This window comes from Aspergillus fischeri, genomic scaffold (genome assembly GCF_000149645.3).
Source record: "Aspergillus fischeri NRRL 181 1099437636264 genomic scaffold, whole genome shotgun sequence".
NCBI classification, from domain to species: domain Eukaryota; kingdom Fungi; phylum Ascomycota; class Eurotiomycetes; order Eurotiales; family Aspergillaceae; genus Aspergillus; species Aspergillus fischeri.
Genome location: NW_001509762.1, coordinates 5,960,980 through 5,977,253, shown reverse-complemented (window position 1 = coordinate 5,977,253; position 16,274 = coordinate 5,960,980). Strand labels below are relative to the sequence as shown.

At 50.7% G+C, this 16,274-nt stretch overlaps 6 protein-coding genes across 6 annotated transcripts; 3 read left to right on the top strand and 3 right to left on the bottom strand.

Moving 5' to 3' along the window:
* Positions 1-3,005: 3,005 nt before the first annotated feature.
* On the top strand, positions 3,006-3,435 carry NFIA_092520 (uncharacterized protein; the record flags this gene model as incomplete). Its single annotated transcript, XM_001261187.1, is given in 2 exon segments — positions 3,006-3,220; positions 3,234-3,435. 2 exon segments carry the CDS (start codon positions 3,006-3,008, stop codon positions 3,433-3,435), a joined length of 417 nt encoding a protein of 138 aa, XP_001261188.1.
* Positions 3,436-3,948: 513 nt separating this feature from the next.
* On the bottom strand, positions 3,949-4,205 carry NFIA_092510 (uncharacterized protein; the record flags this gene model as incomplete). The annotated part of the gene is made up of 2 exons (XM_001261186.1): positions 3,949-4,039; positions 4,093-4,205. 2 exons carry the CDS (start codon positions 4,203-4,205, stop codon positions 3,949-3,951), a joined length of 204 nt encoding a protein of 67 aa, XP_001261187.1.
* Positions 4,206-5,631: 1,426 nt separating this feature from the next.
* Positions 5,632-7,233, top strand: NFIA_092500 (uncharacterized protein; the record flags this gene model as incomplete). The annotated part of the gene is made up of 1 exon (XM_001261185.1): positions 5,632-7,233. One exon carries the CDS (start codon positions 5,632-5,634, stop codon positions 7,231-7,233), a length of 1,602 nt encoding a protein of 533 aa, XP_001261186.1.
* Positions 7,234-7,346: 113 nt separating this feature from the next.
* On the bottom strand, positions 7,347-8,607 carry NFIA_092490 (uncharacterized protein; the record flags this gene model as incomplete). Its single annotated transcript, XM_001261184.1, has 4 exons — positions 7,347-7,446; positions 7,516-7,955; positions 8,006-8,265; positions 8,379-8,607. The coding sequence occupies 4 exons, from the start codon at positions 8,605-8,607 to the stop codon at positions 7,347-7,349; spliced, it is 1,029 nt and encodes a 342-aa protein (XP_001261185.1).
* Positions 8,608-9,502: 895 nt separating this feature from the next.
* Positions 9,503-14,130, top strand: NFIA_092480 (glycoside hydrolase family 55 protein; the record flags this gene model as incomplete). Its single annotated transcript, XM_001261183.1, has 6 exons — positions 9,503-9,718; positions 9,771-10,573; positions 10,633-11,510; positions 11,570-13,105; positions 13,155-13,319; positions 13,373-14,130. The coding sequence occupies 6 exons, from the start codon at positions 9,503-9,505 to the stop codon at positions 14,128-14,130; spliced, it is 4,356 nt and encodes a 1,451-aa protein (XP_001261184.1).
* A 242-nt stretch (positions 14,131-14,372) lies between these two features.
* NFIA_092470 (putative glutathione S-transferase) lies at positions 14,373-14,845 on the bottom strand (the record flags this gene model as incomplete). The annotated part of the gene is made up of 2 exons (XM_001261182.1): positions 14,373-14,722; positions 14,770-14,845. 2 exons carry the CDS (start codon positions 14,843-14,845, stop codon positions 14,373-14,375), a joined length of 426 nt encoding a protein of 141 aa, XP_001261183.1.
* Positions 14,846-16,274: the final 1,429 nt, after the last annotated feature.

Below are 16,274 nucleotides of genomic sequence, written 5' to 3'. Positions count from 1 at the left end.
AGTATCGTACTACAAAGCCATATAATGTCATCTGATCATCAAGCAGGAGCCTGTACAACTGGAACCGACTCTGGAGGAACCTTTTCAGTGGTCTTACCACCATCGTCAGAGGTCACGCTGGCACGAGTCGAGTTGGTATCTGAGGCTGTGCTGAAACCTACCACTCCGGACTCGGTTCCTGACGCAGTTGATGGAGCTGGAGATGGTGCCGCAGCTGGTTCAGGTCTCTCCTTTGCGCCTGCAATGCCTGTCATGATGTCCTTCAGGCAATGAAAACACAGCTGGGCCCCAGCGCTCCCTCCAATGAGCGCAGTAGGATGACACCGACGCAGCGGGTCAGGTCTCTCAAGTACGACTCTGTGCTAGGATTCAAGAAGAATGTCACAGATACTGAGACTGACAACTGACAAGCACAGCAGTGGCTATTGGGGAGAAACCCCAAGTAAGTTGGATAATCGATCTGATCAGTCCGGAATAGTAACCGCACTTGTTACCGTACCCTAAGCGTTTGGAGTTTCCGAGAACGGAATTATCCTCTATCACAGTATGATTAACGGAGTCTTCCTTATCAATGTTATACTGGATTCTTGAGCAATCTTCCCTCGGCTTCAAAGTCGTCATTAATGCCCGAAGAGCAACGCGGCCAAGGTCTATTCCCACCTAGTGATGTTGCCGGTTCCGTTGATCACCATCGGCTGATTCGCGTTCTTGCCTCACTTGGGCATGCACTCGTACAGTCGCATGTCAAAAGTCTGAATCCAGGGTATTTACGCTAATCAGGCTAGCAGTAAATATCCTGGATTAACTTTTCCATGGCATGCCACTATCCCACAAGATTATACGTTCGGATGGCCCAAACCAGCTCGTTATACGTTCTATACATTCCTCCACCAGCTGCGGAGCTGCATGGCCGACTGATACTCAGTCAGAACCGAGCTGGAGGGTCGCGACTATGCGGTCTGCGTACGAGGGACTGCACTTAATACCCTCTCTTTCTCTGAGTCCTAGCACATACGACCATAGGGTGTGGAAAACAGGGCTTCCCGTCCGCTCAGCCGTACTTAAGCCACATGTAGAACGTGGTCAATCCCCAGAAAGCCCTTTTGTCTCTAAAGCAGCGGCGTGATGCTTTTAGTATGAGTGCTGGTGATATGGGTGAGGACCCCATCACCCCTGGTGATGATGGCTCACTGGTGGTGACGAGGGCTCCAGGGGGGTGACGAAGGCGAACTCAGCAGTCGACTGCAGAAGAAAACAGTGATTGAGCTGCTTTTAATGGGCTCTGCGCCCTGCAGTTTGAAGAGATGCACTTGATTGTCACTGAATCCATACAAAGTATCAATCCTCTCAGCTTCCACCCCTTTGATTGCATGTGACATCATATGACCATGGCTTCCAAGGATGCCAAGTTACAAAAACTACTAGAGGAGCACCAGAGACTGGCAGAGTCATGTGGCTTTACTCTTGAATACTAAAATGAGCAAGAAAAGAAAGAGAATGTTATAAGTTTCCCAAGGCTAGCACTGGCAACTTGTGAAAAATATGATTAAGCAGCACTCCAGTGGGCTTTGTAAGTATCCATCCTAGTTAAGCCTAGCGAGGTAACTCTTAACTCTTGTGCTTTAGATGGAGACTTTCTCGCAAGGAGAGTGGAACAAAAAACTTCTCTAAGGATGAACCAGATCCCTCTCCGCAAATTCTAAAGCTTTTTGTGGAGTTTTACATCACTACCTGAAAAAAGAATGTACCCTCGCAGAAGATAGCATGCTGTTTTTTTACCAGCTTTACCTTAAGATGGGAGTGTGAGACGTCCAGGAGTCTCCCTATGGAAGTAAAGAAAGATGTCCTTAATATATGTGATCTAAGCACACCTGTTGTCATAATTAATGCTAATATGGTTCTGCTTAGTTCATACAAAATGATCTAATAAGCAAGTATGCCCTTTCAACAGAACCAAGGGCATGCTTCCTAGTTACAGCCAAGGATATTGAATACCTGCTTCGCTGTTTATTTGGGGACAATACACATGACTATGTGCATGAACGGGCATGAGTCCAAACTGGAAGTGTGCTTGCTCTCTTTGCAGGTTCAGGGTCCAGAGCTAGCGTAATTATAGAATCAAGTTCTTATTAAAATATAAATAAGTGCCTCTACTACAAGGTTAGTGCTTGCAATGTCTGCTCTAAGGTTTGGTTCTCTGACTCTTATACAAAGCATCTCTTATTCCATATAAAATGGAGCAATCAGGTTGGGATAGTGAAGAGATGGGTGACAATTGATCCTAAATTCCTTAAAGGATGGCGCTACCAGGACGATGTAACTTTGTAGGCTATTTCCCTTCTCTCATTCCCTACGCAACCCTGCTCTCAAGACTACTGTTATTCAATCTGGGGCTTACCATGCTACTAGGCCAAAAACTTGGTTCAGGGAGCATCTAATCCTTGTAATGAATTTCATTTTTTGGGTCATCATCCACAGCATTACAGATTGTGCGTTTAAGGGCATATCCTCTGTTGAGGAGTTTACTGGCCCAAAGACCTCCAGAGGGCAGAGAATCATGGACTCTGCAGTGGACTGAGACCACTAGAGAGCTCCCCTTTTTCCGAATGGTCACTCCAAACAGACCAAAAGCGGACAAAGGTCTGACATTCTCCTCGTTAAGACACAATTTCACGAGTCTAGCGCAAAGAGATGGATTCGAGGACCAACTACGCGTCCACGGAATCAGAGCGGAGCTCGCAAACAGGGTAGATCATAAGTTGACGCCGCCCACTACATTCGTTTACCTCCCCTTTGCTTTCTGATTTCCCCACTTTTGCATAGATGTCTGTCCAGTGCTGATCAATTATATAGCCAAAGCCTCGGAAGCTACGCGTAGCCAAGCGCTTAACCATCAAGACCACAACACATTCCTCAAATATCAGGCTCAGCTCAAGGCATTGGATATGCAAGCTTTGATGTATGGTATGGAACCAGATTATGAGTGTTGAGACACGGAACAGAGCATGGCGCATCATCGTGATCCGAATGTCCCTCTTCGCCTCGACGCCGCGACACTATTCGAGTTCGAACACGACGAGGAAATCGTCAGCCTAAACGCAAGGATCGCCGACCTTTCACGAAGGATTGCAGGTCAGCCCAGCATTCATAAATCACTGGCGGAAGAGCGATCGAGGCTGTACACGCAGAAGGCAAAAAAGCTTCGGGCAAAGCGATCCGAGTTTATTTCACAGTGGTGGAATGAATGCTATGAAGAATACATCTCTGGGAAGGGATTCACTGAACGTGTACCACGCTGATGCTGCCGAAGGTAGTGGTATTGCTCAGGGAGATTTTATCCGGGGCTTCCAGTTTCCCTATTGGGTTCAGCTCGACAATCTAGGGCCTACACACCAGACAACTGTCTGCCGGGTTATCCAGACAGGCTCTTCTTAAAACGAACTGAATGGGAAACTAGATATGTGAATGTAGATTAAGAATACATAGATTTTACTCTTTCATCAGTACTAATGTTTATGATGGATGTATTACAATAGGACTGATCACTCTCTCAGAATGGGGTTTAAATGAAGAAAAAGAATCTAGAGACCCTATACACTCCCCAGGAAGTTGACATGAGTAAATAAAAGAGTGGACTGGGTAAGTCTTTTACATTCTTCTGGACTATCTGCTAACTTCACCCACAGGCTAGATGGTGAATCTTCAGACAGTGTTCATGAGTGGTCATGTAACTGCTATACACACTCCTAATATACACACTTAACCCATACCAGTCATTTCAGGCCGTCCAACATTATCATTCCAGCTCATGACCTATTATCCCCCTCTGGGCATCTAGCAGCGCCATCCGGGAAGGGAAGACACACTGGGACCAATGTAACCCCATGGAGGCTGGCAGTCATTTGTGGCATGATTAAAGAGGTAGAAGTGCCCTAAGACCATATTATATCAGTTATCTGTAGAGGGCGTCTGGTCACCAGGAGTCCTACCATTAGCACATTGGCAGAAAGTGCCTGAGACACCACAATCAGGATCCGAGCTACAGAGGTGTTAGTCTCCTAGTCGCTCCGTCAAAATGGGAATAAGGCTTACAAGGCATAACATCCGCTGTCTCCACGAGCAACGGTACTGCTCAACTCAGAGGCAGGGGCAGCCAATACCAGGGCGGTGTTGACGAGGGCAAGCATGACAGTGGTGGCCTTCATTGTGTAGTTGGGAACTACTGGCAGTTAGATGGAAGATTGAAGGGATGTGGTTGAAGATGAATGATGTTGATGGATGAGGAGTCTGTGGTGCGAATGGCTGGGGCTTTATATGTTTCTCCTGAGCCGTGGCAGCCCTGTTGAACGCGATGTGGCCTCTCCTGGAGGCATACTCTGCCTTGCCCGTTCTCAGAGCTAGATATCCATGAAGTTGGTGGAGATATTCTCATTTCGCCTTGGACACGACGAAGGATATTGGCGGACACTGACAGCTGAATGTAACGTCGTGTCCTGGTTTTCCACGCCATAGACAATTGGACTGAATCCTGACTCTACTAGCTTCACTGCATTAATACTAACTTGGACATCACACTTGTGGATACTTGGGCTCCAAATGAGTGCTATAGACTCAGTATCGCGAGTCTGAGGGACAACAGACCAGTATGGGAGTCAAGTGGAGAGCTGTGAACCTCGGCTGTGGTCACTATGATGGTTCAAGCAAGGCAGCAGGGTATTTGCTAGCAGAATAACCACTAAAATAGATTGATTGGATTCACCTGTAGTAGGCTTTTCTCAGTCGACAGGCTTGGTTTTGGAATCAGGCAATACTTAGTACGAGCCTGCACACCCTAGATCAATTAGACCAATGGGATGATCAGGGTGTACCGCCTGGTACATTTTAGATATCAGACACCTCCCTTGACGATCATATTCCGGCGTGGGAAAGTCGATTAATTGCCGCATTACCATAGGGAACCAAGTGCTATGTTTCGAAAAGATTCGGAGGTCCGAATTCCCTTGGCGCAGCGGTGGGTGCGTTTTGCCGGTGGTCCTGAGAGGCATCGATTGTGAGGCTGTGGACCATGTTGATCCACATTTTCTCACTAAATTGTTACACAGTGAGCCTTCCAGACCCCTGCTGGTCTAGATGGCATAGTTCGCATCAATAAGGTGGCTAATATGCTGGTATTGATACTCTCTAGAAGGAAGGAGGAAACAAGCACTCTAGGCCCGAACATGGAAGCTAGCGAGGTATACCTCCGATAGCATCTGGTATGACCTATCTCTTTCGTCCCAATGTAACCAGACAGGGATATTTTCCCCCCAGATTGGTCACGAAGAGCATACCATTCGACGGGTTGCACAACCGGCCCCTCCTGCTTGATAACCTCTCAGCAACAGTCGGAGCATCAGGTGAAAAACTTGTATCGTGAATTACGGATTTATTCCGCGGATATTGCATTTGCAGGGGAGGATATTTGCAGTAGACTCTGTGACTCTTATGTATGAATGTCACGTGTGGTTGGCGCCTTGGAGTGACTCAGACATGAATCTTAGTTAACTAAAACCTCCTACGACCAAGCCTTTTCAGCCGCTCATCCGCCGAGACTTATCATCTTTTAACTAAACAACTGTTCGGTTAGTGAGAATGTCTCAACAGTCGCATGGCCCAAGCCTTAATCGGCTGTCCCAGCTGCCCAGCGAGCTTTTGGTCGCCATCTTCCAGCAGTGTGCGGATTTTTCCTCGGTGTGGAGTCTTATGCGTACATCGAAACTGATGTTATCTGTGTTTAATGATGGAGCCTGTGACATTGTTTCTGGAGTCATGCTTTTAGCTGTGCCTGTCCAGACTCGGATTGTCATGCAAGGAATCCTCGCCATGCATGTGGGCACTTTTCAATGGGAAAAATATGGGGACGTCGATTATTTTATGAGCAGTAAAATCCGACCAGCAAATAGGATTATAGCATCGTCCGCACAGCTGCGCAAGTTTGTCTATCTCGCCCACTATATCCATGTCCTGGCGCATCTATGTATCGAACGAATGATCCAGCGATGTCTTGAGAGTCCATTAGGCCAACGACAGTATCCCCCAGAGTTCGAACTTCCCACATGGACAGAGGAGCAACGGACCGTTCTTGCATTTTGGCGCCTGCTATTCTGGAATCAACTCAAGATTGAAGGTGCAAAAGGATCTCTGGGATGGTCCACGGCTGACCTAGAACGACTGGCCTCGAGCCATCTCTATAATCATTATAAATACAATGCTCAGGTCTACCAGGGCTTTGCAGCTTTGGCTTTAATTGCCGAGATCTTACCGGCGGGAAGGTCCTTTGACCCCTCCAAGAGGCTGGCTCAGTATTCCTTTCCGCTGCCGAGCATGCCCAGGGAAAGAGAGTTTGACTGGGTCTGCGAGCCTCCTCCTTCATCAGAAGCTATTACCCAGGGTCGGACGTTTGAAGACTGTAGACATGATTTGGATGTGATGTTCCCCCTACAACAAACAGGGCACACTCAGCAAAGAGGGGACGATGAGTCTAGCCCAGAGACAGCCCAAGACCCTAGCCATGATCTCATCAGTCCTGCAAACAGTCCTGAACACAGTCCCGAGTCTCCTTCTCCGGCTCTTCCAAACCTGACAGGTGAAGCTGTACAGCCATCTGGACGACAACTACATCGATATTTCTACGGAACAGACTCTGAGGACGAATCGTCCGACGACAATGAATGGAACACCGCTGAGGACTTCGATGACGACACAGAAGACAACACCGAGGGTGAAGAATCAAGCTCCGACTCGAGCTCTGATTCAAGCAGGGATGGCCCTAGAAGAGGCGCGATCGTCTGCATCTTGAGGGAACCCACCCCGTCTCCTCCAGATGAATTGTATGTCTGGCACCTACGGCAGCCCTATGTGCCTCCCCCGGTTCGTGATTATGGGCCCCAGTCGCTGCGGGGCCCGGAGTGGGAAGACCTTGACCGAGAACCGCTCGGTATCCAATTCTGGCGCAGTATGTATGGTGGGAATCCCGCGGCCGGACCGGCCAAGTATATGCGGTTCCACCCGTATGCTCGCTATGGATTCGCATTCTGGGAGGAGCAGCGGATGATGCAGCTAGGACTATGGTCGCACCAGGCCCTTGACGATCCAATCGAGTACTACCGACGATGGTATGCCTTTCTGAGTCAAAAGGATATTAAGCGCTGGAAGCAGAACTTCCGATCTAGTGATGATGAGGCCTACGAATGACATTAGTCGATCAATCGAGCATATCGTGCATTCGAGCGAGGCTAGCATCTAACTCATTACACGCGACTTCCTCCAAGGATACCACCTATCCGGATATAACTGTCCAGGTATTTTCACTCCTCATACGTACAGAAGCCTGTGTAGAACTCGACTGGGTAGGTCTTGCCTGGCTTTGTAGTATGGGTGACATGCAGAGTATAATCATAGGCGACCCTGTCAACCATACAACATTGTTAGCGCACCTAACCACAATCGCACGACGAGAGGAGTAGTAGTACATACGCAGCCAAAGCGTAAGTCTCTGGGTTTTCCATGGCTAGGGACTTTGTGTACATCTTGCCATTTTTTCGGAGCTTATTTCCGGCCATTCGCTGGAAACTGTATTCCTCATTGCCACCCTCGTTCATTACTGAGCCCCAATACAGATGAAGCAATTCGTGATATGCAACCCGTCCGGCTGGAACCACTTCGGAGATCTCTTGAACTTTACCTTTGTCGGAAGGTGGTTGGCCAGTTTCGAAAAAGCTGCTGGCGAATGCCGAGGCTGCCACGGAGCGTAACCGACGTCCGTTGAACGCCGTATGGCATAGTATGATGGCGCCGAAAGACTTTTCGGTAATGGTATAGCCAATGGCGCCGGCTTCTGTCTTGCAAGGACCGAGCGTGGGATCTTCATCGTATTTGACAGCGAAGGTGTACGTCAGAGTGGCCTGGCTCCAGTACTATCTCTCCATCAGCAATTGACAAATGTGGCTCCGAGAAGGGCGGGTACCGGGTAAATATGTTTGGTACTTTTTTTCAGCTGTTCTGCTACTTCCTTGCGACGAGTCTTCATGGCCTTGCTATCCTGGATGAGATACGGCTCGCCGTTCTCCTTGACCATGGGGTTGCCCTCAGCGTCTTTCATCTGGCTGCTCATCGTCTCGCGAACGCGCCAAGTGTCACCGCAGAAGAGATAGGGACGACGTTTGTTCAGTCCATTATTGGTTCGGCCACCGGACTCCATCCAATTCATCACTCCATGCATTCTGTCTGTCCAAGACAGTTAATTCCTATGTCATCCCCGTGAATGTGGTATGGCCACTTGCCTCGAATATGGCGCAGATCATCGTCTGATGGCCGGAAGAACAGCTCGTTTATCAGACGTGTCGCTTCGTTAGTCGTTGCCGCCGTTGCATCCTCATGATCGAGCGTTGCTTGGATTGCAGTGCCCGCTAACTGATATGCATCGTCGAACATGGCATCCAGGGTTTCCTGGCCGTAGTCGCTGCAGGAGCCCCCCGGTGCCATCGGGTCAACTGAGTAGCGAAACATGGCTCCCAGCTCTCTTCGAGTAGCCCGGGCCAGCTGGCCACGGCCACCGATGCTGGCCATGATGGCGAGCAGCAGTGCTGGCGAAAGTACTAGTCGTGGGAGGATCATTGTATGCACTCGAGAGAGAGTCAGTCTCTTCTGCTTGAAACGAGAATTCAGTTGGAAGGGACGGTCTTTTCTCCTTTTTTTTTTTAGCATGCAGCGTTCTAAATAATCGCCTCCTCTCGTTTGCTAAGAACCACATGTCAGTACACTGGTAATGACCCCGGCCCTTTTTTCTTTTTTGTAAAACAATTATGTCTGTCGGAATCACTCCCGGCACCCGCGGAAAGGGCTTTTTTGGTCATCCATGACCCTGTCCTCGCTCTATCCGTCAGCCACAAAGATAGCACGGTCACCGCTAACAATGTCAAGTGAGACATTGTGGTGGATGCCATATCGGTATAGATTATGCACTTCTTGCACGACTCGTACATTCCGTTGTATCCCGGTGTGTGGGGATCGGAAGCCGTCTATAGTCCCTTTTATGTAAAAGAAATGATATCTAGGAGATCCGATATCCTTGCAAAACACTAATATAGCGCATGTAGAGGATTAGGCGACTGTATCTAGGCACATGGAACATGCGCGAATGCAGCCTCGCAATTTTAGGCCTTCAATAGTCCGACGCTATGTAGACCCCTGGTCAAGACTTCTTGGCTTAGCTTGTGTGAACAGGTCCCATCACTAGTTCCTCGACTGCTGCAAGGTACTGGAGATAGCACAGCGCTAAGCATACATGGTAGCATACATCGTCCCATGTGCTAGCCGTTTTCATGGTCTAGTTTTGCCATCGAGAGGCAACCCGGCCCTACGAGCTCAGAATGATTGTGAAGTCCCCCTTCTGTTTCTCACATTTAATCTCTCACTTCCCAGACATGTCAGGGGGCAGTCACTGTTGAGAAATTGAACGACTATGCTAGTCAAGAGTCTCGGGCTGTTGTGGTTAGGCGTTGCCTATGCCCACGGTCACTCCCACGAGGGCCATAAGAGCGGCCATTTCCACCATCCACCTGTCCGGCGGGACGTGGCTCAGCCCTACATTGGCACAAGACTGCCGGGCCAAATTGATGTGCTCGCTGCGCCGGTGTTGGTGGGAGATACGCCTCCATTGCCGCCGGGATCTCCTCAGGTCAGTCGATTCCATCTGTCTTGCGGAGCAAAACAATGACTGACATGCACAGCCGGCCCCAAGCTACATGAAAGATAATGTCAACAATTTCTTCGGTAGCGCTCCAGACCATGGCTCCATGACGGGCCCTGTGCTTGGACCGGTGAATTCAACGCTGAATGCCGAGAGGTACAGCATGGTTCTTGCTGCAAAGGTTAGTGGTGACGACTACTGGCTGTCAAGTCTAGGGAGCGTGGGATCGATGCCTTTCGCCCCCGCCGGGTACCTGTTCTTTCGGAACGTGAAGGACTTTGGCGCCGTCGGTGACGGGGTCACGGACGACACAGCGGCCATCAACCGGGCCGTGGCAGCGTTCAGCGCGTCGGACCATTCGACCCTGCGCTGTGGGGAGAAGTGCGGTTCGACGTCCTCGCTAGGTGCCGTAGTATACTTCCCTGCTGGGACATATCTCATCAGCACGCCGATCGTCCAGTACTACTACACGCAATTCGTGGGCAATCCCACCCTCAAGCCTGTCATCAAGGGTGCGGAGAACTTCACCGGCATTGCCCTTGTCGATACGGACTTTTACATCCCCGGCGGCAATGGAGCCGAATGGTACATCAACCAGAGTAATTTCTACCGCCAAATCCGCAATTTCGTCTTTGATATGACTGGAATGAACTGGACAAACACCGACAACGATCAAACGTATGTGCCTGCGGGCGTCCATTGGCAGGTCGGCCAGGCCACGTCCATCACCAACTGCGATTTCCGAATGGCCGTCTCCACGGCAGACCATTCCGCAACAGCCGTGGGGATCTACATGGAGAACGGCAGTGGTGGAATGGTGTCTGATTTGACCTTTACTGGCGGGTAAGTCCTTGCCTACATTCATGGTGAGGTCTGCCTTGGCTAACGTAGAATGACGGCAGGAATATTGGTTTCCTCGCGGGCAGTCAGCAGTTTACCGCCATCAATCTCCAATTCACTTCCTGTCTGACCGCCATCAAATCCATCTGGAACTGGGGCTTCACCTGGAAGAACATTTATGTGCTGTCATGTTATATTGCCATTGACGCTACCGAGTATTCCGGGGTGGGCAACCAGGGAACGGGCTCCATCGCGGTGGTAGATTCCCACTTCAACGGCGTCCCGTATGCCATCACCATTGCCCATACGGCAGATGAGCAGCCGAACATCGTCCTCGACAATTTGCTCGTCGAGAACTCGGCATCCGTGGTCCTCATCTCCGGCGGAGAGACTATCCTGCCTGGCTCGACCGGCGCGCTCTACTTCAATTCCTGGGTCAGTGGGTATCGTTTCCTGCCCGATGGTTCCGCAGGTAAATCAAACGGGTTTGTTAATCCCGCCCCGAACAAACCATCTCTGCTGCTGGACGATTCGGGCGCCTTTTTCCGCAAGCCGAAGCCGCAGTATGTGGGCGAGACTCCCGTCGTGGCCACCGATCATGGGATTTCAAACGACGGCACGGGAGACCAGGCCATGGCCATTAATGAACTCTTGTCAAGCTATCTGGGTTCAGTCATTTTCTTCCCCGCTGGTGTATACCTGGTTGAAAGTACCGTGCATATTCCCGTCGGAAGCAAGATCATTGGCTCCGGTTGGAGTCAGATCATGGGGACTGGGTCTGCGTTCGAGGACGAGGGTAATCCCACCGTTGTGGTCCGGGTGGGCCAGAAGGGAGACCAGGGCGTGGTGGAGATTACCGATATGCTGTTCACTGTCAAGGGAGCCACGGCCGGTGCAGTGCTGATGGAATGGAATGTCCACGAGAGTACCCAAGGTAGCGGTGAGTTCTGGCCCTTCCCCCCGTTCATTCGTCGTGCACCGCTTTCTGACATTCTATAGCCGCCATGTGGGACAGTCACTTCCGGGTTGGTGGCACCAACGGCAGCAATCTGGGACTTGCCGATTGTCCCATTGGAGGGGACGCGGTGAACAAAAAGTGCATGGGTGCCTCGATATTGATGCACATCACTAGCGATGCGTCGGGCTACTTTGAGAATGTCTGGGCCTGGGTGGCTGACCACGACATTGACAGTCCTCTGAATGCGCTCGCCACCGAAAGTCCTGCTGGCGTGCCGCTGAATGTCCAGACCGATATCTCAGTTTACGTTGGACGAGGCATGCTTATCGAGTCTCAGGGGCCTACCTGGCTCTACGGCACAGCCAGCGAGCATGCGCAAATGTACCAGTACCAGCTTCTGAATGCGGCAAATATCTACATGGGTCATATGCAGACAGAGACGCCGTACTACCAGCCCAAGCCCAATGCCCTCTCGCCCTACACGCCGGGCAACTTTCCCTCGGATCCAACTTACATGGACTGCTCGGATGACCTCTGTCGGGGCGCGTGGGCGCTCCGAGTCCTCAACTCAACCGACGTCTTCATCTACTCGGCGGGATTCTATTCCTTCTTTCAGGCCTACGACGAGAGCTGCGTATTCGACGAGCACTGCCAGCAGTCTCTCATCCAGACTAACTATGCGAACCGCCTGTGGATGTACAATATCTTCACCAAGGGTAATGTGGAGATTGTGTCGCCCGAGGGTGGCCTACCCGCATTACTCTTCAACGACACAACGCGAAATGGTTTCACCAGCGAGATTGCGGCGTGGCTGTCCCTGTCAACCGGTGGTGAAGACATTGGATCTGTTGGCGATGGCTCTGGAGCGGTTTATATTGATCCTAGCGTCTGGAGTGAACCAGACGATGGCAGGAACATCTCCTGCTACCCGCCGTGCACCTATGTATTGCCTCCCATAACGCTACCAACTCCAACAACCTTTGTGTATCCGACTCTGGTGACGGAAATTGGGGTCGGATATGAAGTGCCTACATCCTACGTTCACTTGGGGAATACTATCACCACTACCACATACCTCATGAGCACGACGACGACCACCCTCACGATTCCGGATGTCGTGACCCCTGTGGTTTCGTTCTGGGACGTCACTATTGAACCCAACGTGACGTCTTTGGTCATCTTACCGACTCCGAGCATCATTCAGGGTGCCTTCAACATTACCTGGCCGCCTCTTGTGCGTAACTCGACTACCTACCCCGGCACAGTGGTGCCTTTCTATCCGCCCCCGTGGACACCGGACCCACCGAGCTCGACTCCCACCGGGGATTCGACATTAACGTCAACATCAACTACCAGCGACAGCTCCGGGACGAAAACCACGACTGGCGGAGGGACAAAGACAACCAGTAGCCATGACCACGATTACCCTCATGTGACGCATCACCGAGGCCCACCCAAGCCGAAATGCACAGACCGCAAGATCTGTGGCGGCGAATGTCATAAGGGACTTGGTGGACTCCTTAACAGAGCCTTCCACGTGTGTAAACCCTGCTGGACGGGCTGTGGAGGGTTGGACTGTATGTATTCTTTCGGTATCCACCATGATTGCACTTCTAATCGAACCAGCTCCCAATGACTTCCCCAATGACCCGAACGATACACCGGATGACGATGACCCCAATGATGATCCATCAAGCTCGTCATCTGAATGCTCAACTACGACATACAGCTCATGCAGCACGGCATGTATCACTGCATCCTCCACCAGTTCATGCTCGTCAACGTGCAGAGGTACCTTATCCCATTCCCTCCTGTTCCCGTACTTTTCTTGGCTAACTCTTTAGACATCGTGGGCTGCGACACAACCGGCACGTTAATGGTCGGCACCTACACGCTGCCACCCATCCTGGCGGGGACAGCGGAGACCTGGTCCGATGCGGATTACACGGCCAGCGACTTAGCCGAGGACTGGGCTGCGGCCTCCTCAATCTACAGGTCTGAGCACTCCTCAGGACCCATCACTAGTGGACCCAGTCCAACATCTGGCGGCGGTGGCACCGGCACCGGCACTGTCACCACAATTACAAAGGTAGTCATCGAGACCGAGAGACTAACCACCACATACCCCGCGAGCCTGGGCGTGGTAGGCATGGCAGCCGCCTGGAGGATGGGATACCGCAACTTTGTAGTCAGCGACTACGACCTCGACTTCTACAGCATCTCCGAGACGAAGAATATCTGCCAAGTGAAATTCTCGACGGAGTATGGGGCCGCTAGGCCGCGGCCGAAGACATGGTCTGATATCCCGCAGAGTGTCACCTTCTTCTCGGACCTTGATGTGCTATCGACGAAGTATACGAACTGTATATATACGAACGCGGCGGCGCCGAGCCCGGGGGATGGTGGGACGGTCTCGTGTGATGGTTTGACGCTGCCATGTTATGTCCACACGGGGCCGCCCATGGGGTGTAATCCGGATATGTTCTTTGGGTGGCTGACGAGTGTTAAGCCGCTGGTTAATTGTCCGGTGGCGACGATGACGAGCTCGGTGTATACCACGACCACTGCCGTGACGGAGACTCTGATGACGACCATACCATAGTTTGGATTCAGCTGCTTCTTCTAGTATTTCTAGCTCCAATACCGGTTCTTTTAACACTTTCATCTGTTCATTCGCACATATAATCTTCCGCAGTGGCAGCGGAAGCGTTTCCATGGTCTTGTTGTTCTCCGATGGATTCTCCCTGTCCTTGCTTCATAGAATTAAACATATCCTCTCAGGCCTGTAACTGATTTCGCAGGCTACTAGTCCAAGTCATTGCCAAGGTTATGCTCTACTGACAACTAGATCGGGACAAAAGGCTTCCCTTCAACATTCACCACCTTCTCTACCGCCCGTCGATAACCCTGCGAGTTCTGAATCTCCGCTGCATAAGCATCCAACCGCGGATACTCCTTCCGCGGAATGATACACAGATTAAGCGCCGCCAGAACAGGGATGCTCATGTGGATATCCGCCGCAGTCAGCCGCGAATCACACAGAAACGGCCCCTCCTCCAGCGCAGACGCCAGCTGGTCCTCAAGGAAGCGGAAATGGGTGCGAAGCTCTTGGTCAAGAAACTCGGCGCTGACTTTGTCGGTGATGAACCCGGTGATGGGTTTGATGAAGAAGGGGACGGGGCCATTTTTCAGTGCTATCTTCATCAGCATATACATGATGGAAGAAACTGGGGCATAATACCATTCATGATCAGCTGCACCTGGATCGGCGACATGAGACTCCCCTCTGCATAGTGCATATAATACCGATAGCGCATCCAGGCCTCCGTTTCGCCGCCTAGCTGCCCCTCGCGACCCGCCTGATACCGCGGGGGAAGCCGTTGTGTGGACGAATCTCCTTCTGTGGCTGCGACAGTTTTCGCCGAAGGACAAGCTGTACATGGGTTCGGCGTCCTTTGTAAAGTATTTGGATGGACACTCAAGACACGGTGAGAGAAATTTGTGCACCGTCATGGGCCAGCACACTGAATCTGCATATAGGTTCCAAACAATAGGAGGACGGCTTTAACGACTGAAGACCGAGTATGCAGCGAGCTGTCTTGTACGGTCTAAAGTTCATATTGAGGCTCTGCATCTCTGGGTACAGCTACATGTTTCCAATCGATCTGCACTAATTGTACGTGGAGAGCCTCAACATCGCTGTTTCCCTTCGACAGCTGCATTTCATATGCAGTTCATCTCGATGTTTCGATAAGAGATGTCTAATGCACTGCCTTATCTTTATCAAACGTCCGTGTTTTGCCATTGGAGCCATCTAGCTTAGAGAGATATTATAGGCTTTACTCAAAGTAGGTTAAATTCAGGCAGCGCAAATACCAGACTGGACCGAGGCTTTGCGAGCATTTCCCCAAAGGAGGAAAGACTGTGGCTATGCACTAATGGCGGAACACTCGGCTTTTCGTATTTTCTGCATTCCTCCAACCAAGATAGCTCATTTAGCGCCAGGTGGATCCTACACTCCCCAGTTGTGGTGAATGCTCCAGACTGGTGATGCATTTTCCAGACATCACCACCCCTCTAAACTGCACTCACGCTAATCACCACCTCGTTCAAGCGGCATCACCCCCATTCACCCAGGGGCACCCACCCGGGTATTGACCGCGTTCAAGCCACACACCAGCTGGTTAGTAGTTGGGTGGGTGACCACCAGCGAATCCCGGCTGTTGTATGTTTTTTTTTGCTCACCTGTTCTTTTCTCTACCTTTCTCTATCTTTTAAGTTAGTTGCTGCTCAACTCTGTCATGGCCAACTTTCAGACTGCTGCCTGGAGTGGGTGTTATGGTTAATGGTGATGGTAGGTCAGAGATGTAGTTAGGAGAGTGCACTAACATTATCTCTCCTGTAGCACAATTCACCTCTCTATGTTGTAGGCTTATAATTAAATATGGTGAATATCCTTTCCCATGTTAAGTATATGTACAGAGAAACCGCCGATAACCTAAGGCGAACTCTCACCGACTCACTCCCATTGTCACTCTGATTTCGATAACGGTCAGACCTAATTGTCTATTAAGAGGCGCGTGACCACAAGTGACTAAGAAGGGAGCGGCGTACTGGTAGTTATATTGAGCTACCTTAATCAGAACGAACTGGTTATAAATATGCTTATATTGGATGCAGCTGGCATTGTCTCCACTGCTCATGACCTACACACATCCCTTAACACTGTCAATCAGTAAAGATCAT